The sequence below is a fragment of the Ptychodera flava genome, chromosome 1, assembly GCF_041260155.1.
Source record: "Ptychodera flava strain L36383 chromosome 1, AS_Pfla_20210202, whole genome shotgun sequence".
In the NCBI taxonomy this organism is placed as follows: Eukaryota; Metazoa; Hemichordata; class Enteropneusta; family Ptychoderidae; genus Ptychodera; species Ptychodera flava.
Window position 1 is genome coordinate 20,544,144 of NC_091928.1, and position 21,968 is coordinate 20,566,111.

At 35.2% G+C, this 21,968-nt stretch overlaps 1 protein-coding gene across 1 annotated transcript in view; it reads right to left on the bottom strand.

Annotated features, from left to right (window-relative positions):
- Nucleotides 1–299: 299 nt before the first annotated feature.
- LOC139143430 (uncharacterized) overlaps nucleotides 300–21,968 on the bottom strand; it is a 29,890-nt gene continuing 8,221 nt past the window's right edge. Inside the window, exons 3-21 of the mRNA XM_070713739.1 lie at nucleotides 19,947–20,055; nucleotides 16,805–16,921; nucleotides 13,719–13,780; nucleotides 11,443–11,604; nucleotides 10,619–10,732; nucleotides 9,704–9,775; nucleotides 9,074–9,176; nucleotides 8,504–8,580; nucleotides 7,577–7,641; nucleotides 7,060–7,243; nucleotides 6,147–6,299; nucleotides 5,497–5,574; nucleotides 5,003–5,181; nucleotides 4,857–4,909; nucleotides 4,136–4,281; nucleotides 2,972–3,066; nucleotides 2,410–2,488; nucleotides 1,822–1,930; nucleotides 300–592 (exon numbers count right to left, since the gene is read on the bottom strand). Of these exons, the coding sequence (XP_070569840.1) occupies nucleotides 519–592; nucleotides 1,822–1,930; nucleotides 2,410–2,488; nucleotides 2,972–3,066; nucleotides 4,136–4,281; nucleotides 4,857–4,909; nucleotides 5,003–5,181; nucleotides 5,497–5,574; nucleotides 6,147–6,299; nucleotides 7,060–7,243; nucleotides 7,577–7,641; nucleotides 8,504–8,580; nucleotides 9,074–9,176; nucleotides 9,704–9,775; nucleotides 10,619–10,732; nucleotides 11,443–11,604; nucleotides 13,719–13,780; nucleotides 16,805–16,921; nucleotides 19,947–20,055 (2,031 nt within the window). The 3' untranslated portion in view covers nucleotides 300–518. The remainder of the gene's footprint in view (nucleotides 593–1,821; nucleotides 1,931–2,409; nucleotides 2,489–2,971; nucleotides 3,067–4,135; nucleotides 4,282–4,856; nucleotides 4,910–5,002; nucleotides 5,182–5,496; nucleotides 5,575–6,146; nucleotides 6,300–7,059; nucleotides 7,244–7,576; nucleotides 7,642–8,503; nucleotides 8,581–9,073; nucleotides 9,177–9,703; nucleotides 9,776–10,618; nucleotides 10,733–11,442; nucleotides 11,605–13,718; nucleotides 13,781–16,804; nucleotides 16,922–19,946; nucleotides 20,056–21,968) is intronic.

The following is a 21,968-nucleotide window of genomic DNA, read 5'->3' on the forward strand; positions in this document are numbered from 1 at the left end:
TTGCCACAAAAAGCAATATCTTCCTTTCAGGATAATCCTTGTTTGTTTGCTAAATTTATATCAGAACTACCGGTACTACAGAATTGAGGTAAATCTCTGTGTAAGTCTTAAAAGGGACACAGGCTCATGACCATTTTATATTAAAGGGAAGGGTCAGGCGTCAGATTGTCTTGTTGGGAAATCTACCCACTAGATTACAAATTCAAAGGAAAACAAAGGACTATGACACCTTCATATTCCTCTTAGGTACTAGAATAAACTCTATCCCTGGGATCGAATCCCTTACCTTTATTTACACAATCAATCCAATGAGTCAGTGTACCAGCACTGAATGCAAAATAATGCTGAGATCACCCTATAGAGGGCGCTGTGCAAATACCGCTAGGCTTATCCCAAAGTTCTGCAAATATCCTCATAAATTTATTCTTCCCAGCTGATACTATTTTTGATATCTACAACCTTTTAAAGGTTAAATAATAGTAAAACCATAATTTGTCTGTAGGATTGTTGGGGGATCATCAACATCCTGTGGGACTGGGAGCAAAATAGTACATGGCGATCAAAATGAGGTACACAATCACCAGTGTTGAACCTGCAAAAAGAAAACAGAAAATATATGTAAGCTATTTGGATCTGAGAAGTTTTAAGCTTCAAAGGCGAATTGATCACACTTGAACCATTGCACACTATTCTCTTGAAATCCTTATTACACAAACAACGATGTCTTCCACTGAAGAATACGCAAATATTTTCCGGTACATATTCGGTTTTGAATTCACACTTCCACTGACTTTTATTCTTTAAAAGAATTGCTAATTTTTCACAATTAAATTTTGACTTTCATCCCCCAAGATCTACCTATTAGTAGCAATGTAGTGTATATTAACCCTTCTATAAATAACAAGTAAGAAATTTGAAGTTATCTGCAATAACTTACAGTTTAATAAAAATTCATTTTGTCATTGTACGCGTCAGCCCTACAGTCTGTGACACACAGGATGTAGATGAATTAATTAATTAACCCTTTCACTACCATGGTTCAGCCCAAACCCATTGTTATCAATGGTGATTTTGGAACTGCTTACAGGAATTGGGGGGTGAGCAGGGTAAATGACACACTGATGGAAAAGTTTCCATGGTACATATCTGTCTAAAATCAGATCATCAACACAGAAAACTGGACTACATGACATTTGATATAAATGTGTGAAAGTAGTCAACGGAAAATAGTGTGTCATCACTTTTCCTTTAAAGGGACAAAGTCGGCCATTTTTCATGAATTTTGTTTGATACGGGATATTACTTATATTGTTTGACATACTGAATAAATTGGTGACCATGCAGATATTCGGCCCCAGTTTTTAACACGATACATGAAATCATCACAAGAATGAATTAATGGTCATAACCATTAGTTCTTTTTTGCGATGGTTTCATTTAATTTGTCTAAAACCGGGATCAAATATATCCATGGTCTGCCATTCATTCAGTATCTTTCAACATGTCAAACAATGTAAGTAGTGTCTCATATCAAACAATGTTTACGAAAAATGGCTGACTTTGTCCCTTTAACCCTTTGACCAAACTGGTTTAGTCCAAACAAATTTCCTCCATTCATGGTACATGAATTCTGTTTACAGAAATTGTAGCTGAACACTTTAAGAGGAGTAACTGAACTACTGAACTTTGTGACACTCAGATGGTTATTTCAAAACATGTTTGTTTGTCAGAAGTGACAGATTTCAATATTTCAGCTCAGGGGAGTCAATCCACTTCAAACTTGGAGCTAAAGGGTCACAAGACATTGCTAGAGTTTCTCACCTTGAAAATAATCGCATTTTCCATCCATAAATATGTAATTTACAAGGACTACACTAAGTACAACTGACCACAGATGTAAATCATTGAAGACCAGTACAAAATCGATTGGCTGAAAAAAAATAACGAAAACATGAAAATTACTGAGAGCAAACCCATGAATGGATACTTTACTGACATGTTTTTCAACTTACTTTTCTGTACAAAAGTTCCAGGCAAAATTAAATCAATTATTTAGGTAAAATATATTTATCTGGAAAAGATGTTTATGAATAAATCCTGAAAATGACTTTTGAACCCTACAGTGTTATACTGAGTATGCATGAATAACTCTGTCCCCAACTATTGGGATTTTGTGCCATTCTACACTTCCAGCAGTGTTGTTGGCCCCATTTGGAAGTGACTCAGAAATGGTTGTGCCACTTGAAAAATGGTATTCTTCACTGTGTAACCAGGTACAAAGTCATTGCTATGCAAATAATTTGAAGAATGTTTGTTTGCATTTTCATATCTCCAAAGATCAATAGTCTGATGAATGGTGGATGAAACTTTCCAAGGAAGAAAGAGGCTCTCGAAAGTGTTTTCACTTACATGAATGGCATTGACAATGACAAGCACAGGCATCTGAATCAGACACACTTGGACTGCTATCGAACACCCAACTTCAATACTGTCAAAAAGAAATTTCAAGAACAAGTCAATTCTTCATACAGAGAACTCTTTTTGACAACAATTTCAGTTTAAGAGATGCAAATCAAATGTGGTTTGCATGTACTCAGTAAATGGTAAAAAACTTTTGGTGAAAGCTGAAAAGTTACGGACAACTTTCCACATCACTTGAAGAATTATTAAGCTCTTTGAATGTCCCATATTTAACAAATCTTACTGATAATTTCTATGCTCTTTCAAAATTATGTCTATTGCTTATTTCTAAGTAATACTGACTATGTGAAGTGAAATCTTCATAACATAGAATCCAAGACATAAAATGTCTTCCACAAGTGAGATCACTATGCCTTCGTATTCATTGGGAACATAAACTTGACAGAATTTTGATCTTGATCTCAAAGGTTCTACCAAAACCTCAGTTGCACATTGTTCACTTGCAAAGATGAGGTCAAAGTTGAAAGGTTAACATCCCCACGATGCCCACCTGAGTGTCATGTTATTCTGCAATGCAAACTGTATGCCATTCACTATCTCTGGAATATCAGGAACTAAAGCCAGTAACGTCACTCCTATAAAATACTGCAAAAGAAAATAAAGGTTTGTTAATTTCGATTATCATCAAAAAAAGCCTAAATAAAGAATCATATTTGAAAGGTTTTACTTCAAGTTTTTACACCGAGCCATACTATAGACTGACAGCAGAAGAGAGACGTGGTATGTAACTGGCAATATTTCAGCAATTTTTTATGCTAACTTGGTTATTATCCTTTTAAATTAAGCTATTCTATTCAAAGGTTGGTACGCGTCGACTCATGCCTTTGCGTTTCCTCTCTTAGTTGACTCAAGATTGTATGAAACAATGACTGGAGAACGAAGAGATTGTAAACACAGCAAAACTCTGCTGCCAAGAAAGCCCCCACATTTTTCATATGCAGTCACAGTCATACAGATTTTGAAATTTCTGGATAGTCAAATGACAAATTGGTTGTATCAAAAGCTTGATTGATATTTCACTAAAACAGAAGATTTGTTTTAAGTTGACATGTCTTGTAAGTCGACTGGTAACAATATAGTGTCAACAGCTGAGAATGAAAAGACCCTAAACACAATAAAACTTTGCCACCAAAAAATCCTCCATATTCTTCATATGCAGTCAAAGTCTTACAGATTTTGCTAGTCATTGATAATCAGCTGTCGCATTGACTGTGGGGCTACAGCTCCACTGATATTTCACCGAAAGTGGAGATTGGTGAAGTTGACACAGTGTGTTCACATTGATTGAACCTTTGAGGATGCAACCATAGCACAGGAACACGCTCAAAGGAGCAATGATTTTGAGGGCATATTGCCAAAGTTGACAGAAAATAACACGTTACCTGCAAAAGTTTGGATTTAACAAACAAATTCTTTATTACCAAAAAAGTACCGGTAAAACATGTTCCGGAAACAAAATCTCATGTTCATGAGAGAGCTGTGGCACACTATAACAAGAACAGGAATCATATATGCTGATATGATGTCATCTTGCATACGCTTGTGTGTTTTTGTTTATTGTGCATTACAACCCACATCAAATAAGTGTTCCTTTGATGTTATTAGCCTCAGTTAAATGTCCCCACTCGCTTCTACAGTCTATGGCCGTACTTACTATTGAAACTTTTGAGTTGACCAAAATTGCCTGGATGTTGTCGGTCACCAGCTCTGCACACAGTGACATCAAGATGGTGGACACCAGCAGAATGATGAAACTCTTTAATCTGGACCAGTGTGCAATGCCATGGTGATGACTCTGAGCTAAGAAAAGATGATCAAGAGGTGATTAAACTTAGTCTTCGGGAACTTACCCAATTACTCAGCGAATCTCAACTCTTTACACATTCAATTTGCCAGTTGGTTGCTATCAACATGCTGTATGAAAACGTATCTATTCTAACAAATTTTGAGTGACTTTTGGTCGAATTTCAACACTGTAGATGATGAACACTTTGAAATGAATAATACCCATGGAGACAGCACTGCAATGGATTATCTTGTAAAAGTTCCTAAACCTGAACAAAAACACTGTTAGCTATAACATACTGGTTCACTTACCCAGTGGTAGGGTATTGTCACTATCCTATGGTTTAATGGGTTCTATGGGAATCCCATGGGTGTGCACTTACCCTGTGGTGGGGCACTGTCAGTATCCTATGCTTTAATGGGATCTATAGATTCCTATGGATGTGTTGTGTACTTAACTTAGCTGTCAGTATCCTATGGTTTAATGGGATCTATGGGATTCCTACGGATGTGTACTTACCTTGTGGCAGGGCATAGTCACTATCCTATGTTTTGATGGTTCTGTGGGAATCCTATGGATGTGTACTTACCTTGTGGTAGGACATTGTCAGTCTCCTGTATTTTGAATGGTTCTATGGGAATCCTATGGATATGTATGTACTTACTCTATGGCAGGGCATTGTCACTATCCCATGGTTTGATGGGCTCTATGGGAATCCTATGGATGTGTACTTACCCTGTGGCAAGGCATTCACTCTCCTGTGGTTTGATGGGTTCTATAGGAATCCTATGGATATGTTTGTGTGTTTTTAGAGTGTAGATCAAACCCACGATGTAGGCCAAGGGTAGCAGAGCTGTACAGGTGTAGATCAATGGTTCTATATGCTGTGTAAACATTTCACTGTTGTGATCAAACTGTTGGAAAAAATTCAATATGACCACTTCTTAAAGAATGAATGATCGGAAAAAAGTGAAAATATTCTCATATTTTTGAATGAGGGACTTTTTAATGCCAAAACATGAGAATAATCAAACATTCTGGAAAAAAGTAGCATCATGATGCTTGAATTGCTACAAAATGGCCATTTCAAGTCAGTTTCTCACACAAATGATTGTGGCAAAAATTTGTCAGAACAGTGTGAGTCAAGGGCTCTCCATGGCGGAGGGACTGTGTGAACAGAGGACAAAATGTCTCTGAAAGAAGTGTTACAAATCAACTGGTTTACTTACCGGCTGTGACCGACACTGAGTACAAATAAACTCTGTATCATTGTCAAGCACTGTGTGATTGGCTACAGCGTCACAACCCTACAGGAAGGAGACAGAGGTAATCTGATTGGTGAAATTTAAAGAGACACACTAAGAGCATGTAGGTTGGACCAATAGAAAGTGCCAGCTAGAAAATGCAATAGTGACATAGTGAAGTATAAGATCTGTTGACAGTGCAATTACCTGTATGTAAAGTTGACAGAATATTAAAAGCTATTTGACCCAGAGAACTGTGGTCTGTTATATTAATATTCTGTTTAATATATTGTGCTAGTTTAAGTCTTATACTTTGTAAATTCTAAACAGTGTAGATGCAGAACATGTGTAAAACTGACTATCTTGACATAAACAGGAAAGAACTCACAAAACACGAGTGAAAGGTTGGAAAATTGGCTTAAATATGTATCACCAGTTTCATCACAATATCAACAAATCTAAATGAGACCCATCAAAAAGGAAATACAAGCCAAATATCAAAACACTGACACTGGTCCTGAAGAGAAGCAGATATAAAAGAATGGATGACATCAGTGAATAGTGGCAAAGGATGGCCACCTCTTTGATGAACGCTCTGTTGTTGATAAGTCTGGCTGAAAATTGAAGAAGCTTACACTGCAGATTAGTATTCCGTAGGCCTTGGAGAACATGGTTGGAGCAAAGGCACCAGCAATGCAAACAAACAACAGTGCAGCGCTGACCCCAGCTGACCTCCAGTTAAATCTCTGTTCATGGTGTTTGAGTCCTCCTAGAATCATGCACAATCCCTGTTGAAAAGAAAAAATCAAAATATCAATGTGCAATCTATTCTAGCCCTCTTCAGGTCATGTATCTCACAATCAGCTTAATCCCTTCAGCACAAAAGTCAATTATTGTTGCTTCTCTAAAATATAGCCCAGCCACATTCCCTTCTGTGGCTAGGCAATTTTTTTCAGATCCAGACAATTTTTTTCAGATTTTTCCCAAACTTTTGATTAAAAAATGTAACCCATGGAAAATGGTGTCATTTTGGTCCAAAACTGTCAAAAAAATACAGAAAAACAAAAAAAATATGCAAAAAATTTTGCACTAAAACTTCAGTTGGAAAAATTACAACACTTAATGGCCTAAAAATCACAGTAACTAAAAGATCACTGTGACTCATTCTTGAGACTTGAACTATGTCTTTATATCATGATGCTTCAAGTCAGTCGAAATCACCATTGTTTTGTACATCTTTAGATGACAAGTCCACAGAACTGAAGAGAACTGGACCTACACTGACTAATTTTACCAATCAAGATGATCCTAGGGGGTTCACTTGCTATGGGAGGACCCCCCCTACTCCGTTATTTTTACAATAAAGATTTGGCATAATGCTCTTTAGGCATGCTGATGTTTTTTTGACTCATCTTCAAATTATCAAGTCACGACATCATCTGATAATTACATGATTTGCTCCTTTTCTGCAAGAAACCTACAGAATACAGCAAAGTATTATTGCAGATTCTACACCAATTATAAATACTGTGGTCTGGTATCACTTACCGGTATGAACAACAAAGTAGCTAATATGGTTCCTGTCAGCGCTGCTTTCACGAGTTCTGAGTAACAATGGTCACCACCCTGTTTGCCGTGTAACAGGGCAGTTATGTACAAAACTATTTCAACTATTGAACCAAACGTTGCATTGAGTACTGCACCCACTGCAAAGGTACTCTGTGCAGCAATACTGAAAACAAAGCAAAAGAAAGACTTCAGCAATTAACTTTTGTTTTTTCTGTGAATTTTTGACACTGGCAAATTTTCCTGTCCGATTATTTGTTTGTAATACCTGCGGAGTAGTACCTGCCATTGTTCTGAATGCTATGATCACTGTTATCATCATCATATCATCATCATCATTATCATCATCATCATCAACACTTCAATCATTATCACAATCATCATACATTTACAATCATCATTGTAAAACATAACACACTTAGTCTTCATCTGACCAAAACTGGCATGATCCTGAGTTGAACTGATCATCATCATACTGATGAGTCAACAACAAACTTACCTGGCAATTGCCATGCCGATGTAATAAGCTAGAGGTATGATTGCGAGCAGAGACAATATGAATTTCTGAAAGAAACAAAATTGTAAATACTGAATCAAAATCTGAGAGAAAGCATATCCAAGACATGCAATGCCAGCTTGACAAGACTGCTGTGCCCTTGATGGGCAAAAGCTGCGAAAGGATTTTTGTGCTCTTCGTTGATATATATCCTGTTCTCCCCATTTTTCTAATATAGCAGTCCAAGCACCGCTGAAAATATGGGATTGTTTATACCACATAGCAGAAGTGAAAGGGCTTATAAGTATCCATATGCCTGCTTATCAGTTAGATTGGTGTGTATATATACACACAACTTAATCATATTTTGTCAGGAGATGTCCTAATGCAGAACAAAATATATATAATGCACCAAGCCCAAGTTGTTTATGGTAAATCATATCATACCAGTATATTGATGGCGCAAATACAGCGACCTGATTGGTCGAGACGCGAAAAGAACTGTGGTATATTGGTGATATACCACGGCTGGCATACTTGCAAGCTCACAGCTTGAGCAAAATCTGTTTTTGACATTCCACGTCAGAATTTCACATCCAGCAACCGTATACCACTCGATTTTGACCAGTTCATTTCATATATACACTCGCTATCACTTGTGCATATATGTCGTGAACTGGTCAAAATCTCGTGGTATACGTTTCGCTTGGTGTGCTCTATTGCTTAAGTATGATATCATCCTAGGAAAAATAACTAGATGAGCATTTGGAGTGGGAGATCTACTGTCGAAAATATTACGACAAAATCTATGTCATTAAATGCTTTGGAAGAAAGATCAATAAACTCTAGTGTACATCACTGCATATATCTGTACATAAAACACTATCACGGTAAAATACTTGTAATGATACTCAAAGCAAAATCACTCACCACATTGGATGACTGGGGCGTGTGTGCGTGGTCCAGGTAACCATAGAGAAGTGCTACTACTACAAATACAAGTAAATCTGGACACCAGAGAATAAGGATTTAAATCTTATACTTGTACCATTCTCATTAAAAATTAAGCTGTTGACCTGTTGTTGGGGTTTTTTAGCTAGTTTTGCAATGACAATGACTTCAGATGAAACAAGAACGTGAAAAATCTTAGTGGAAGTGAAAAGCTTTTCAGGGCTATACAGGCTACTATGTTAAAAAAATTTCTTGCTTGAATTCAAGTTTAAACATCAACTTAAACTTTGACTCTAGACAGTACGTTGCTGCACCAATTCTGTACAGACCTCAGGGAATTTGGTTGGCTTTTATAGAGTATTAGATAAAAACGGCTGTGTCATATTATTCACATTATCAGAAATACTAGGATGTAAGGTAATAAGGTCGGGTCAGCAACCAGAAAATACCAGGATGTAAGTGTAATGTGCATTCTGCCCTAGTTATCCGACACGCTGCATGTAATTCGTTTTCACAGAGAATTTTGTGCAATGACACAACAAAGGATACTGACTAATATCACATTCATGCCATCGACAGTGTATTTATAGTAATAAACATTGACAGCTTGGTAGGTACACACTACAACCTCTGCGTGGGGGCCATCACCATTCTGTGGAAGAAAGCAAAACAAATTCCACTTCATCTATGTGAGTGAATAATGTTCCAAGCGCTCGGTTGAAATAAAAGCAGAAGTGAGAAAAAGTGGTAATTTCTTTAACAAATTAAATCTAAAGTCTGAATGGCAGCAAATCTGGTTTATTATCAGGATTTATTTTCCTTTTTGTAGTTCTGCCAGCAGACAGTGTTAGTATGAAACATCACAGACCTACAGGCTGTGCAAATATCTGAATGTGTTACATCTTGTATTATGATGTGAATGTGTTTCATCTTGTATTTTATTGTAAAGCTGTTTGATATTTTATTGATGGAAATCGCTTTAGAAAAATAAATTATTATTATAATTATTATTATTATTATTACTGTTAGGGTCCATGTCCTGAAACTTCTTAAACTATCTTTTTAATAATTTATAATATCCTGTTTCTACTGTGATGAAAAGAGAATATAATATAATCGGACAAGATTTTTCCTGAAACTCAAGTCCATGCCTCTAACTACCGGTATACCCATACTTACCATACTGGTTTTGTCTATCCTAACTTTCTCTGGTGGAAGAAATAATATCTTTTTAATCGCAATACTGTTCACCTGTAACAAAAAATATACTCAGTTCAGATGTAAGTGACATATTTTATCAATTTTCCATTTTTTTCACATATTCTCGGACTTGGTATTTGAGCTACCATATTTCTCATAATATTCTGAAAGCCATTTGAGGGGCAATGCACGTGGTCCTACCCAATAAATAATAGGATGTGCTGTATTCTTCAGATTCAGTACAACAGATCACATGATGGCGGCACAAACAAATTCATGTGTGTACAAAAGCATGGGTGTACGCAATCTATACGGAGGTAGACATTTGTTCATTTCATCTCATGACCCTTCCATGAACCATAGATAAGTTAAACTGTATGATATGTAAATTGGGACTGTTACAAATAACTTAAATTACACTACATGTTACTAATGGCACAAAAAGTCTACAACTTGGGCATGTTTTTCGAAAAATATTTATACTCATGGTTGACAACACTAAGTTTATGCAGCTTCCTGAGAATGAAACACCATACAACTACTGAAACCAAATTTGTTTTTACTGTAAGGTTCACACTTAAACTGTGTTATTCATTTTTTATTGCTATTGGGGCTATTTTTCATCAGAGAAAATTTTGATGATAGAACCAGAGTTTACAGCTTTACTGAATGCAGAGATGCAAAACTCAAAATGACAAAAACTGACATATATGAAAGTTTTAGTACAGACAATTTGCAGCAGAATAATTTCATAATAAATACCATCTCTTTCATTTATCTCATTTATCATTATTTTATATTTCACAATTTTTTAAACTGCAGATGGACAAACACACTTATATATATACACTTTCTACAGGAGCACAGAGGGCAAAGGTCAGGGGTCAAGCTCACCTTGGCAATGGGGATGAATACCACTAGTAACCAGGTAACCAGAAATACCAACGAGTGTACAATGACCAGTATGGGCACACCAAGTACAAGCCAAAAATAAGTGTCCACTCGACGCTGGCGAGAGAAGCAATACACATGGAGATACTGTCATGAACGATTACATCGAGAGATGGAAGAGGGAAATAAGTAGCTGAATGTGGTGTTAAAATACGGCAGCCAACAAACTTTAAGTTTAATTTACCATTCAGTACAGACTGTGACAAAACAGAAACTATATACTGGTACATCTACCGCTACTTTTGATCTTTCAGGACTCTTGAAAGAATTGTCAGTGTACAGTTTTCCAGAGGTCCTTTACACTTTTCATTGAAAAGATAACGACTGTAACTTTTGATGTTGTCATTAATTGTTCTAAAAACCAGTTCATTTTCTTATTATTCTCTCAACAACATACGTCAATTTACAAAATACTAGCTTTGTAAAGGCAAAGTTTTGTATGGGAATGTGAAATATTCTTGTTGACAAATGAATTCTGGTCTGGACTAAAATTCTCAATTCAACAATAAAAGTTTGGATTTTATATACCAGTACATACAGGCTGCGTTGATAGGCTTGAATACTGGGGCATTCCGACATGATTTTGAGAATGGAACAAGAATTTGTATTTTAAAGACAGAACAGTAAAAAATACAGAAAAGTAACACCTAATGGAGTTTTTGAAACTTTGCACATTTTGTGATAATTCTGAGAAAATTAAGAATGTGGGATTATGACTCCTCTCTTCTCATCATCCGTTCAATATTGTCTTTGAAACAATAACTTACCCAGTAGTTGCCATTTCTAGTTTTCACAAACTTTGTGTCAATTTCAGAACAAGATTCTGATACGATCAATCGTGAACTCTCATCCAGGTTTTCTGATCCGCTGCTCTGTTTTGAACCTGAATTTGTGACGTGATTTGAGATTATACTGGTGTATTCAGTGTACTGGAAAGAAAAAAGATACAATATAAAATTATAACAATATAAGATCAAAATATCATAAGACACAAATTTGATCACATAACTCTTCTAGCATGTGCAACTGAGTTTCTGTATTTGTAAGTGGGCTGTGGAAATATTCCCTGACAAAAGTTAGTCCTGTGAGTGCTGTAGTTTTTCTTGCCAATTTTTACAATTTTTTTTTCTGCAATTTTCTGATAATTTTGGACCAAATGGACATCGCTTTTCATTGGCTACAGTTTTTGATCAGAATTTTGGGAAAATTCGGAAAAAATTGGCTGGGTTAATATATGCGACAAAAAATTGTCATCACACAACTTGGTGCAGTTGTCTCATTCTGTACTATCATCCCTGAAGGTCAATGTGAATATCTTGGTGAACTTTTCCAGAGGTAAATTACTTTAAAAATTCCTCTATACATTACGACAGTCTACTGCAATTGTTTAATTCTATTTCATTGGTATCTTGACATATCTTGAACCTATTTGATCATTTCACATAGCTAAATTTCTAGTGTAATACGATATGGATCTCTAAATGTAACTGTAACATGTTACTTATACTTTTTAATATAAAGAAGTCTTTACATTATGCTATATTCCCTTTGAACGCCAAAGTCAATTTTTGTAGCCCTTTGCAAAATATATCCCAGTCAAATTTTGTCAGATTTTTGCCAAAATTTTGATCAAAAAACTGTAGCTAATTAAATGTGATGTCCATTTGCTCCAATATTATCATACAAATACAGAAATATTTATAAAGATTGGTAAAATGTTGCACTAAAATTTTGGTGGGAAAAATTACATCACTCAAAGGGTTAATAATCATGAATAGAAAACATCAACTATGGAGCATATTATTTGGATCAGAGAAGAGATTTCACTAGAATTAACCAGCATTTGAAGTTCAGAATGGCTACCAATCTCCCAGATAAATCAAGGAATCGATTGTTTTTACAAATACAAGACTTAATGCTTCCCACACATTTCAAAATTAGGCTACAAAAGCTGTAGGGCAGCAAAGAATTGTAAGAATTTGGGAGTCATAAAATCTGCCCCAGAAGCATATACATTATGTATCTTCCTCTAAACTGCATTCATTTTTCAAAGCAGGTAACAGTAAACCACAGATAATTTCTCAGTGAATATGGCACAAAGATCAAATGAATTTATTTGAAAATTTATTTCCAAGTTTTACATGGTCAAATTATGAAGGTTGTGCAAAGTTGTCTATTCTGTCCATAATAATGAATTGTATTTGGGGTTTTTAGGTGTTTGAAGCACTGCTAAAGTTGTCCCTACAAAGGTACATTTTTTACCATGCAAGTGGGAATTCAGAGGTAAGGTGAATTCACGAATATGAATACACTGCTGATCTTAGACAGAGTTTTACTGGAATTTGAAGTAGAATGCGCCAAGAGGACAGATAATTGGACTCTCAAACTTTTATAATACTGTTTTGCTCTACCACCTGTGGGGGCTCATTTTAAAGCTCACAAAGTAAATAAAATTTTTCAATGAGTTGTTTTTCTTAGAATCAAAAGTTTAATTTTTTCCCCGAGAGTTAACACAGGGATGGCAGTCATTTTGAATTTTCAGTGTCAATAAATATTGGGTAATTTGTTTCTCTAGTACCAAATTTTGCATGGTGGCGCCTCATTTTTAGTCAACATTTCAAAAGAAAATGGTTTAATGTTCCCTTACCATAAGTTTGAGCCAAAGTTTAAGTTTTTCAATTTAAAGGCCTGTAGGGTACTACCTTGCAAAAATTGCAATTACATTGCTGATCAGAGGTAGAGTCATAAAAATATAACACACATGTTCGGAAGACGCGGTCAAGAACCTTGGTTTTAAATGCGACCTAGAACTCAGTGTCTTTGACCTTTACCTGAAAGTCAAGGTCTACCCTTTTTATTGCAGCAAGCTTGTTTTCTTGTCTTTTATTGACATACTTCTTTCACTCTGCCTATATCTCTTTGTATTTTAGGCACCAAAGATGACCTTCTCAAAGTTCAACTCCAAATGGACTTGTACTTTCTTTCTGATCTCTTTCCTTCATTTTTTTTAATTCAACAAATTTTGATCGCCAGCACAGCTTACCTCTTGCACAAATTTGCCAAATGGCCAGAAGAAATATCCTGCAAACTTGAGGCAAAACATCGCTGTAAAGAAAATGAGAAAATACCGTCTTTAGAAATTTTTGTCCAACACAGATCCCAGCATTTGGTTCAAAAACTAAAACAATTATGACAGTCAACAGTTGAACAAGCCAGTCTCCAAAGCAAATAATTTCTCACTTCCAAAATGAAGGTTTTCAATTTTCGTAACCACACAAGAATTTTTTTTCAACTCCTAACTGGCAGAAGCACTTTTACAACAATGGCATTCAAAATTTACTCAATCTACAGGAATAATCCCAAGGTACAATACTGAGCATGTGCAGTAGGTACATTTACTGGATAAAGGCACACTGATTCATTTTAGTGTACACAGACTTTCGCTTTAGTGATTTTGGTTTCGGTTCTGCTATTGCTCTGTGACAAGAAAGCACATAAATACAGCTCTTTAACAAGTTTGCACTATGTTCATCGAAAAGATAACGCTATGCCAGGATGAAATTTATAGTTGTCAGAAGAATGGCTTGGGAAGTAAATAAAACCTGTTTCATATCAAGTAAAAACATGCAAGCCACATTTTTCTTGGTTACATGTAGCTATGCGAGCACACTTAACTCTTTTACTGCAATAGTTTGGCCCAAACCAACTGTTATCAATGGTGAGTGTGGACGTCTTAATAGGGCATTGGGGAAACAGAAAAGATCTAAAACTTGTAAACATTGTAAATTCAATAATTTAAGAGTTAAATACTAGATATTTGATGTAATTTGTAACAAATTATGTCTCCTCTGACATGAATGCAAATAATTTTGCACTTTTTTATCAAAAGCAACAAGTTTCCAGGCCATAACTGTTGTCAAATAGTACTGGGGCCCGGCAGACCTCTATCACATGATGCGAGACAGATGTATACAGTTGTCAATTTTTTTTTAAAGTTTTATCATCATTTACACAACGCATCTGATGTATGTCATTGAATGAAATCAGTGGTTGTGATTTATTAACAAATTTACAAATATAATGATACAGTGAAACCTGTCTAAACCGAACCCTGTCTAAACTGGTAACCTGTCTAAACTGAACCCTTTTCCCATTCCCATTCTAACAGAACTCTATGTTAAAAGGACCTCTGTACACCGAACACAGGTTTTACTGTACTTTCCTCATTTTTTTGCATTTTACAAACAGATAGAAATGGTAAGTACAGTACTATACTATATCTACTCTACTGTATGCGGTACATACAATATGCATGGTATACAATCCATACTAACCAGCTTTAATTCAGAGTAGGAAAATATCTGTATCCTGGTATGTGAAATGTGTATATCTTAGGTAGGGTAGATGAAATTTTATAGTTAACTACCCAATGTGTGGATGGAATAAATTGCAAATTTTTTGTTTGCTAAAAAGAGAGGCATAAAATACCGGATACATACACCATATACAAGACATAACTACAGTGAAACCTGTCTATTAAGGACACCTTCGAGAATGGTTTAGTGTCCTTAAGAGGTGTCCTTAATAGACAGGTGAAATTCTATTCAAAGTGTGATTTTTGCTTTGATAAATCTGTCCTTAATAAAGAGGTGTCCTGATTAGAGAGGTATCCGTAAGTACAGATTTCACTGTATTTTGGCAAGCAGCTTTTCAAAATTACATGCACTAATATCTGTTTGTTATTTCCTGCGAATTTCCTACACTGTCCTATTGTCAAATAGAATTATATTACATGCAAAATGCTTGGGGGAGCTGAAAATCAAACGTTCATGACAAATGTGAGAAAATGTCATGCACAAAAGTACAGTAGTTTTTTTTTTTCACTAGTTGCTATGCCAACTAAATAAATCTCAGGAATACAACAAGACAGGACATCGACCCGATGACAGTCCACAGTGGATTCTGCCCCGTGAGAAGAGAACAGGTATCCTGACAAATACAGAACAATAAATCCATTGAAACTTAGGTCTGACTTCAAAGTCGACAAGCGTATAGAGGTCGCGTCACGGTACTGGCCAATGAAACAGTGCCTTGTTGTGGAGGAGTGAATGCCACAATTGTCTTCGAAGTTCTCTCATTTTCCGCAAACTTGCCCACCTTTGATAAGAATCTACTTGTAACCTTGAGTGGGGTATCTACAATTTTTTTGGCCTTCAAGGTTGTTTGCTTTGGATAAAAGTACAGCAAAGCTAGTTGTTTTTTTGTGACTCAGGGGATGAAACGTCTCAAGTTTCTCCTGCGGGTGTTTCAACCCACCGGTACATGTTTCTGCAATAGCGGTGCTACTGTACAATGTGTGATGACGTTTTGTGAGTTGGCGGGCTAACAAGAAGAACATTCAACAAATCGTATTTCCTTTACAATTCACTAAAGAGACACAAGCTGCGACTTTTGATAAAATTTTCATTAATGACACCACACAAAAAGGCCCTTTCAACAAGCTGAGCACTAGTCACTTAAACATAATTTAGGGAATAGGGCAAGGAACATTATATTCAACAGAGAAAGAACAAAAATAACAGGAAAGACATCAATTAATGCTAAATGTACTGTATGTTAGACTGTTCATGTATAGATACATGTATATGCTTATATATATATATATATATATACATGTATATGCTTAATTTTATGTATTCATGTTAACGTACACAAATTCATGTATATCCACAAATATGTATACAGGCATGTATGTATGTACATGTATGTATGTACCGGTATGTACGTATGTTATGTATGTATGTATGTATGTATGTATGTATGTATCTATGTGTATATGTATGAACATATATACATACCGGTATGTATGTAGGCATGTATGTGTCTGTCTGTCTGTGTATGTATGTATGTTTGTATGTATGTTTCCAGGTGCTAAAAATTCAACATGCTAATATGATACAATGGCCGTAACAAACTCCAACAATGGGTATACCACTCTGTTTTGACCAGTCTACTCCATACCCCGGTATATGCACTCAGTATCGGTTACCACATGTATGCTGTAAACTGGTGAAAATCTCCAGGTATACCTGTCACTACTGGGTGTGGTTTATTGCTTAAATATCTTACCATGTTTTCTTCCGATAATTGTGAGAAGCATGATCAATGCCACTAGCAGATACACCAACGCAACCCACCAACCAATCAGAAAGCAGTATATCAAATTACCAACCGATATTGTTGATGCTGCGATAGAAAAAAAAAATTTAAGTTAGTTTGAAACAGTATTTTGAAACCAAAAGAAGACAGTAACAGCAAGATAGTAACATACTTATAGATAAGATATGGAACAATGACAGTGTCAAGATTTTCAGATTCAAATCACATGGCTAAGCTAAGTTTAGCGCTTTTTTGATCAACATTTTTGTGAATCTTTACAATTCTGTCAGACAGGTTTAAAGTTTAATATCTAGTCATCAGTCTTGGTGTTGTGGGATTTTAAGGAGGCCAAAACACACCACATAGATACTAGACTATAAATACCATAGGTTTACATACACCAACAAGGGGACACTTTTTCAGGCAAATATTTTGTACAAGTTTTCTGGCAGCTTCTTTCATGGACTGTTTGAGAGCCTGTTCAGTAATTGAATTTTCACTGTCCTGTTTTTGTGAAAATCAAAAATTATTATTTTTCACCAAAGAGTTATTAACACAGAGTCACAACAGACAGCCAGTGGCGAACTTGAGTTTCAAATATATTTCACCAAAGACAAACTTTGCAAGTTAACAGTTGATTTTATTCTCAACTATGAAGGAGAATAGTTTAAAGTTTCTCTAAAGAAAATTTGAGCAACAGTATAAAACTTTCTATTTCAAGATGAGTGTTACTCATAGTGAATATCAATTGAGCAGTCTCTCTGGTGAATATCTGTTGCCAAATTCAATACTGGTCTAGACAGGTGTTTATATTACTTGTGACCTTTGGTATAAAGCATGTTTTGTCATATGAAGAGTACTCAACAACAGGAATTCGAAACATGACATCAAATGTAAAATATACAATCAGTGATTATTACGATGACCTTTCTTGACCCCAGGCTGTTACCATTTTACGGTAGTTAGCTACTCATGAGTGTAGGTGGTGGCACATGGTTACAGTTATATAGCACATTGTACACAATGTAGTCTGTTGGCCACACTTATTTTTCATGTTGCAACATATTTTAAAGCGGGAATAAGAAAATATGCAAAAATAATGAAAGTGTCATCAAAAATTACTTCTGTTGAGGATTCTGATTACAAAGTATTACAGACTAACCCTGTGAAAGCTGATTTCACACATCAAACATTCAAAATTTTAGGGACGGACCATTAGATCTTCGGAGGTTGGGGGTGGCCACAATCAGATTGTGAATATTCTTTTTTTACAATTATAAATTTTTCAATTTTTTTTCCCAAGTGAGTTGTGATGACTGATGTGCTAATATTTTTCTAACTGTCAGATTTATAATTTTTTTGCGTTGTGATTTTTTTTTATATTGCACACTAGTCTGAAGATTTTTCTCCTATCTTTTGGCTTCGAAAAATTCTTTTTTTGGTTTTGATCACCCCCTCCCAAGATCTAATGGTCCATCCCTTCCAAGAATATGTCATGCTGAAGCTCAGAAAGATCCAGGTCTAAAAATAACTTATAGTCGCATAGTTGTAAAAGATTCAGTGACTATCCTGATTTCTGGTGAAATCTCTCTTGCAACTTGAAACAAAATACAAAATGACTTCTTGTGTCAACTAAAATTGTAGAAAAAGAAAACATTTGGGTACATTTGTACATGTGCTGTCCAATGTTATTGTGACAATTGAACTTTGCACTGGACTCAAATTCATTTGTCAACAATTCATTGACAATGCAAGGCGAGCAATTTGTCCTTCCACAGGCTTAAGACAAAATAGGAAAGAGTCCTCAAACAACGGGGGAACGGGAGAAGTAATGAAAATATTATCAAAAGTTGAATCTGCAGACAGTCCTTTCAGACATCTAAGGGCAGTATTTTCCAAGGAAATGTCCATTTATCTAAGAATGTTGATTTGCAAAAAAACTGCGACACACACATTGCCTCAATATGAATTTTCTGGATCTGTATAGTCATATAACACTACAAAATTTACTATACTTGCATTCGACACACTAGCAACCAACTGTAAATTAAAGCATTAACAGGATAGGCAAGTGGCCGATTCCAATAAATCTCCTTATTACATGCCTCGTATGTCGAACGTCGCGCGCTCCATAGGATTCAATGGTTACTCGCCGATGACGTCGCGGGCCGCATAGTCATCACTGGACTGAAAGTGAACCGGAACTATTTCAACTTTAAAACTTTTGGATGTAAAAGTCTTGAAATTTCATATTTTGCACAGAAAATCCGGTTTTTTGAAAATTTCGCATAAAAATATTGATAAACCGCATAACAGTACTTTAAATATATCAATGCACCATTCGATGATGAAAATCGTTCCATTTTTAACCGTTTTTCGTCTAAAATGAAAATAAAGCATTTGACTATAATTTGCCAATAAACGTAAAATTTTTTGGTGCAAACTGAGTAAGAGAGGCATGTAATAAAAACATTATAGCTCAAACAAGGGACTATGTACCCTCGGGGCAGGAGACCATTTGCCCTCCTTACGTCGGGCAAATGGTCACCTACCCTCGGGCACATAGTCCCATGTTTGGGCTATAATATATAATATCGTGAAAACTTGAGAGCCTGTTTTTAAAATCTAAGCAGACAAAGTAGTAGTGTGAAATATTTCTAAAATTTTCACAAAACTTCAGAGATTGTTTGAGAGTGGTAGACTTTTGATGAAAAAGAAAGCAAACAGTTTAAAATTCAAGCAAACACAGTGATTTTTGAGGGGTAAATTTGGTAAAGTAAACATTTGCAGCAACAGGTGCACTGTCTCCCAAACTCTGTATCCTTCAACCTTTTGATGCTGTGGATTTTTCCCACCAAAATTTTGGTGCAACATTTTACCCATATTTATGAATTTTTCTGTAATTTTTTTGTAATTTGGACCAAATGGACATCACACTTCATTAGTTACAGTTTCTTATCAAAATTTTGGCAAAAATCTGAAAAAAAGTGACAAGGGTATATTTTATAAAGGTGGCAATAATTGACTTTGGCACTCTAAGGGTAAAGGTATCGAGGCCAATGCAAGCTTGGTTACCTACACTGAAAAAGCTTGATCTAAAATCTATACTTACTGACACTTTTCTTCACACTTTTTGGTTCTGCATACAGCTCCCTGACAACTGGTGACCTTTGTGACAAAGGTCGTGAGGTCACATGACTTTTCCACTTCTTGTAACCAAACTATTGGCAATGAGAAAAGAGAAGATTGTTTGAGTGAATGGAAGATGAATGTACACATAGACCCCAGAGAAAATTGGACAAAATCTCGTTTTCCACGTCAGATCAGCATGGAGAAACAGTTTTATGATCTTTTGAAGTCTTTTTAACCAAAGCTTCCCAGCCTAGGCATTGTTTTGAAAATCAAAAACATCACTCATGTGATAGTGATGCAATGAAGAATGCTGTGCTTGTCACACCTTCCATTGTACATGTTGGCCGGTCCACAGCTGTACCTTATGACAATGGTCCAATTCACAGTTAAACTATCTGCTGATTAAATGCGCGAGCGGCAGACACACCCATTTTTCACACTTAATGTACCCACCTTACATACGGCCACATCATACATCATTTGAAAGCTTATTATCTCTACTTCAAGAAAATTGACGATGTGGAGCTGCCAAGTAGGGCCATAACCCCCTAATTTGCATAATTCACATGGATACCCAATTTGCATAAATGTGATATGAAATTAGGAAATTCATTGTTAACTACTCTAAACATACTTTTAAACTATTGAGTGATATATCAAATGAAAGGTATTTGCATGTAGAATACAAAATTGATATCCAAAAAGATATTTAAAATGGTTTTACTGAAATAGTTTCATATTAATACTGAAAAAAAATATTTAACCCTTTGAATAACAATATCTCAAATATTTGAAACACATTCAGCCACATCATACAGCCACATTATACGTCATTTGAAAGCTTACTATCTCTACTTGAAGAAAATAGACAACATTTAGTTGTCAAGTACGGCCGTAACCCCTAATTACCATAAGTCCCACGGGTACCCAATTTGCATAAATGCGATTAATATTAGATATTTATTATTCACTACTCGAAAAATACTTTTAAACTATCGATTGATATATCAAATGAAAGGTATTTGCATGTAGAATACTAAAAAGACATCCAAAAATATATTTAAATTCATTTTACTGAAATATTGTCATATTTATATTGAAAAGATATTTTCCCCTTTTCAATAACAATATTTAAAAAAAATTAATACAAAAAGCCAAATCTTACAGCATCATCATACGTCATTTAAAAGCTTACTATCTCTACTTCAAGAAAATTGACAATGTGGAGCTGTCAGGTACGGACGTGGCCCTTAATTTGCATAATTTACATGGGTACCCTATTTGCATAAATGCGATATAAAATTAGAAATTTATTAACTACTATAAACATACTTTAAACTATCGAGTGATATATCAAATGAAAGGTATTTGCACGGAGAATACAAAATGGATATCCAAAGAGATATTAAAATGATTTTACTAAAATGTTTTCGTACTAATGTAGAACAATATACTTTCCCCTTTTTAATAACGATATTATAATAATTTTAACACATAGAACCGCATCACACAACCACATCAAACGTTATTTGAAAGCCTATTATCTTTGCCTCATGAAAAAAAGACGATATGCAGCTGACAAATAGGGCTTTAATGATTTAATTTGCATAATGCAAACGGGTACCTAATTTTCATGAATACAATATAAAATTACAAAAATCAATTGTAAAGTACTCTAAACTTACTTTTCAACTATCAAGTGATATATCAAACGATATGTATTTACATGTAGAATAGAATCATGAACTCCAAACGTGTATTCAAAATATTCTTATTGAATATTTTCAATTAAATCGTAAACGTTTTGACTAATTTATAATATTCCAAATATTGTGTACTAATAACGAATAATGCTAAAGTTTTGGGGAAAATATCTGAATTTGTTTTGCAATTGATTTTTTGTTTATTAAGGATACGAAAACTGGAACATTTTCCTGTCTAATTCCCATATAGCTGAACAACAAGAATACATAAAACCAATTGGAACTATTTTGGGATAATT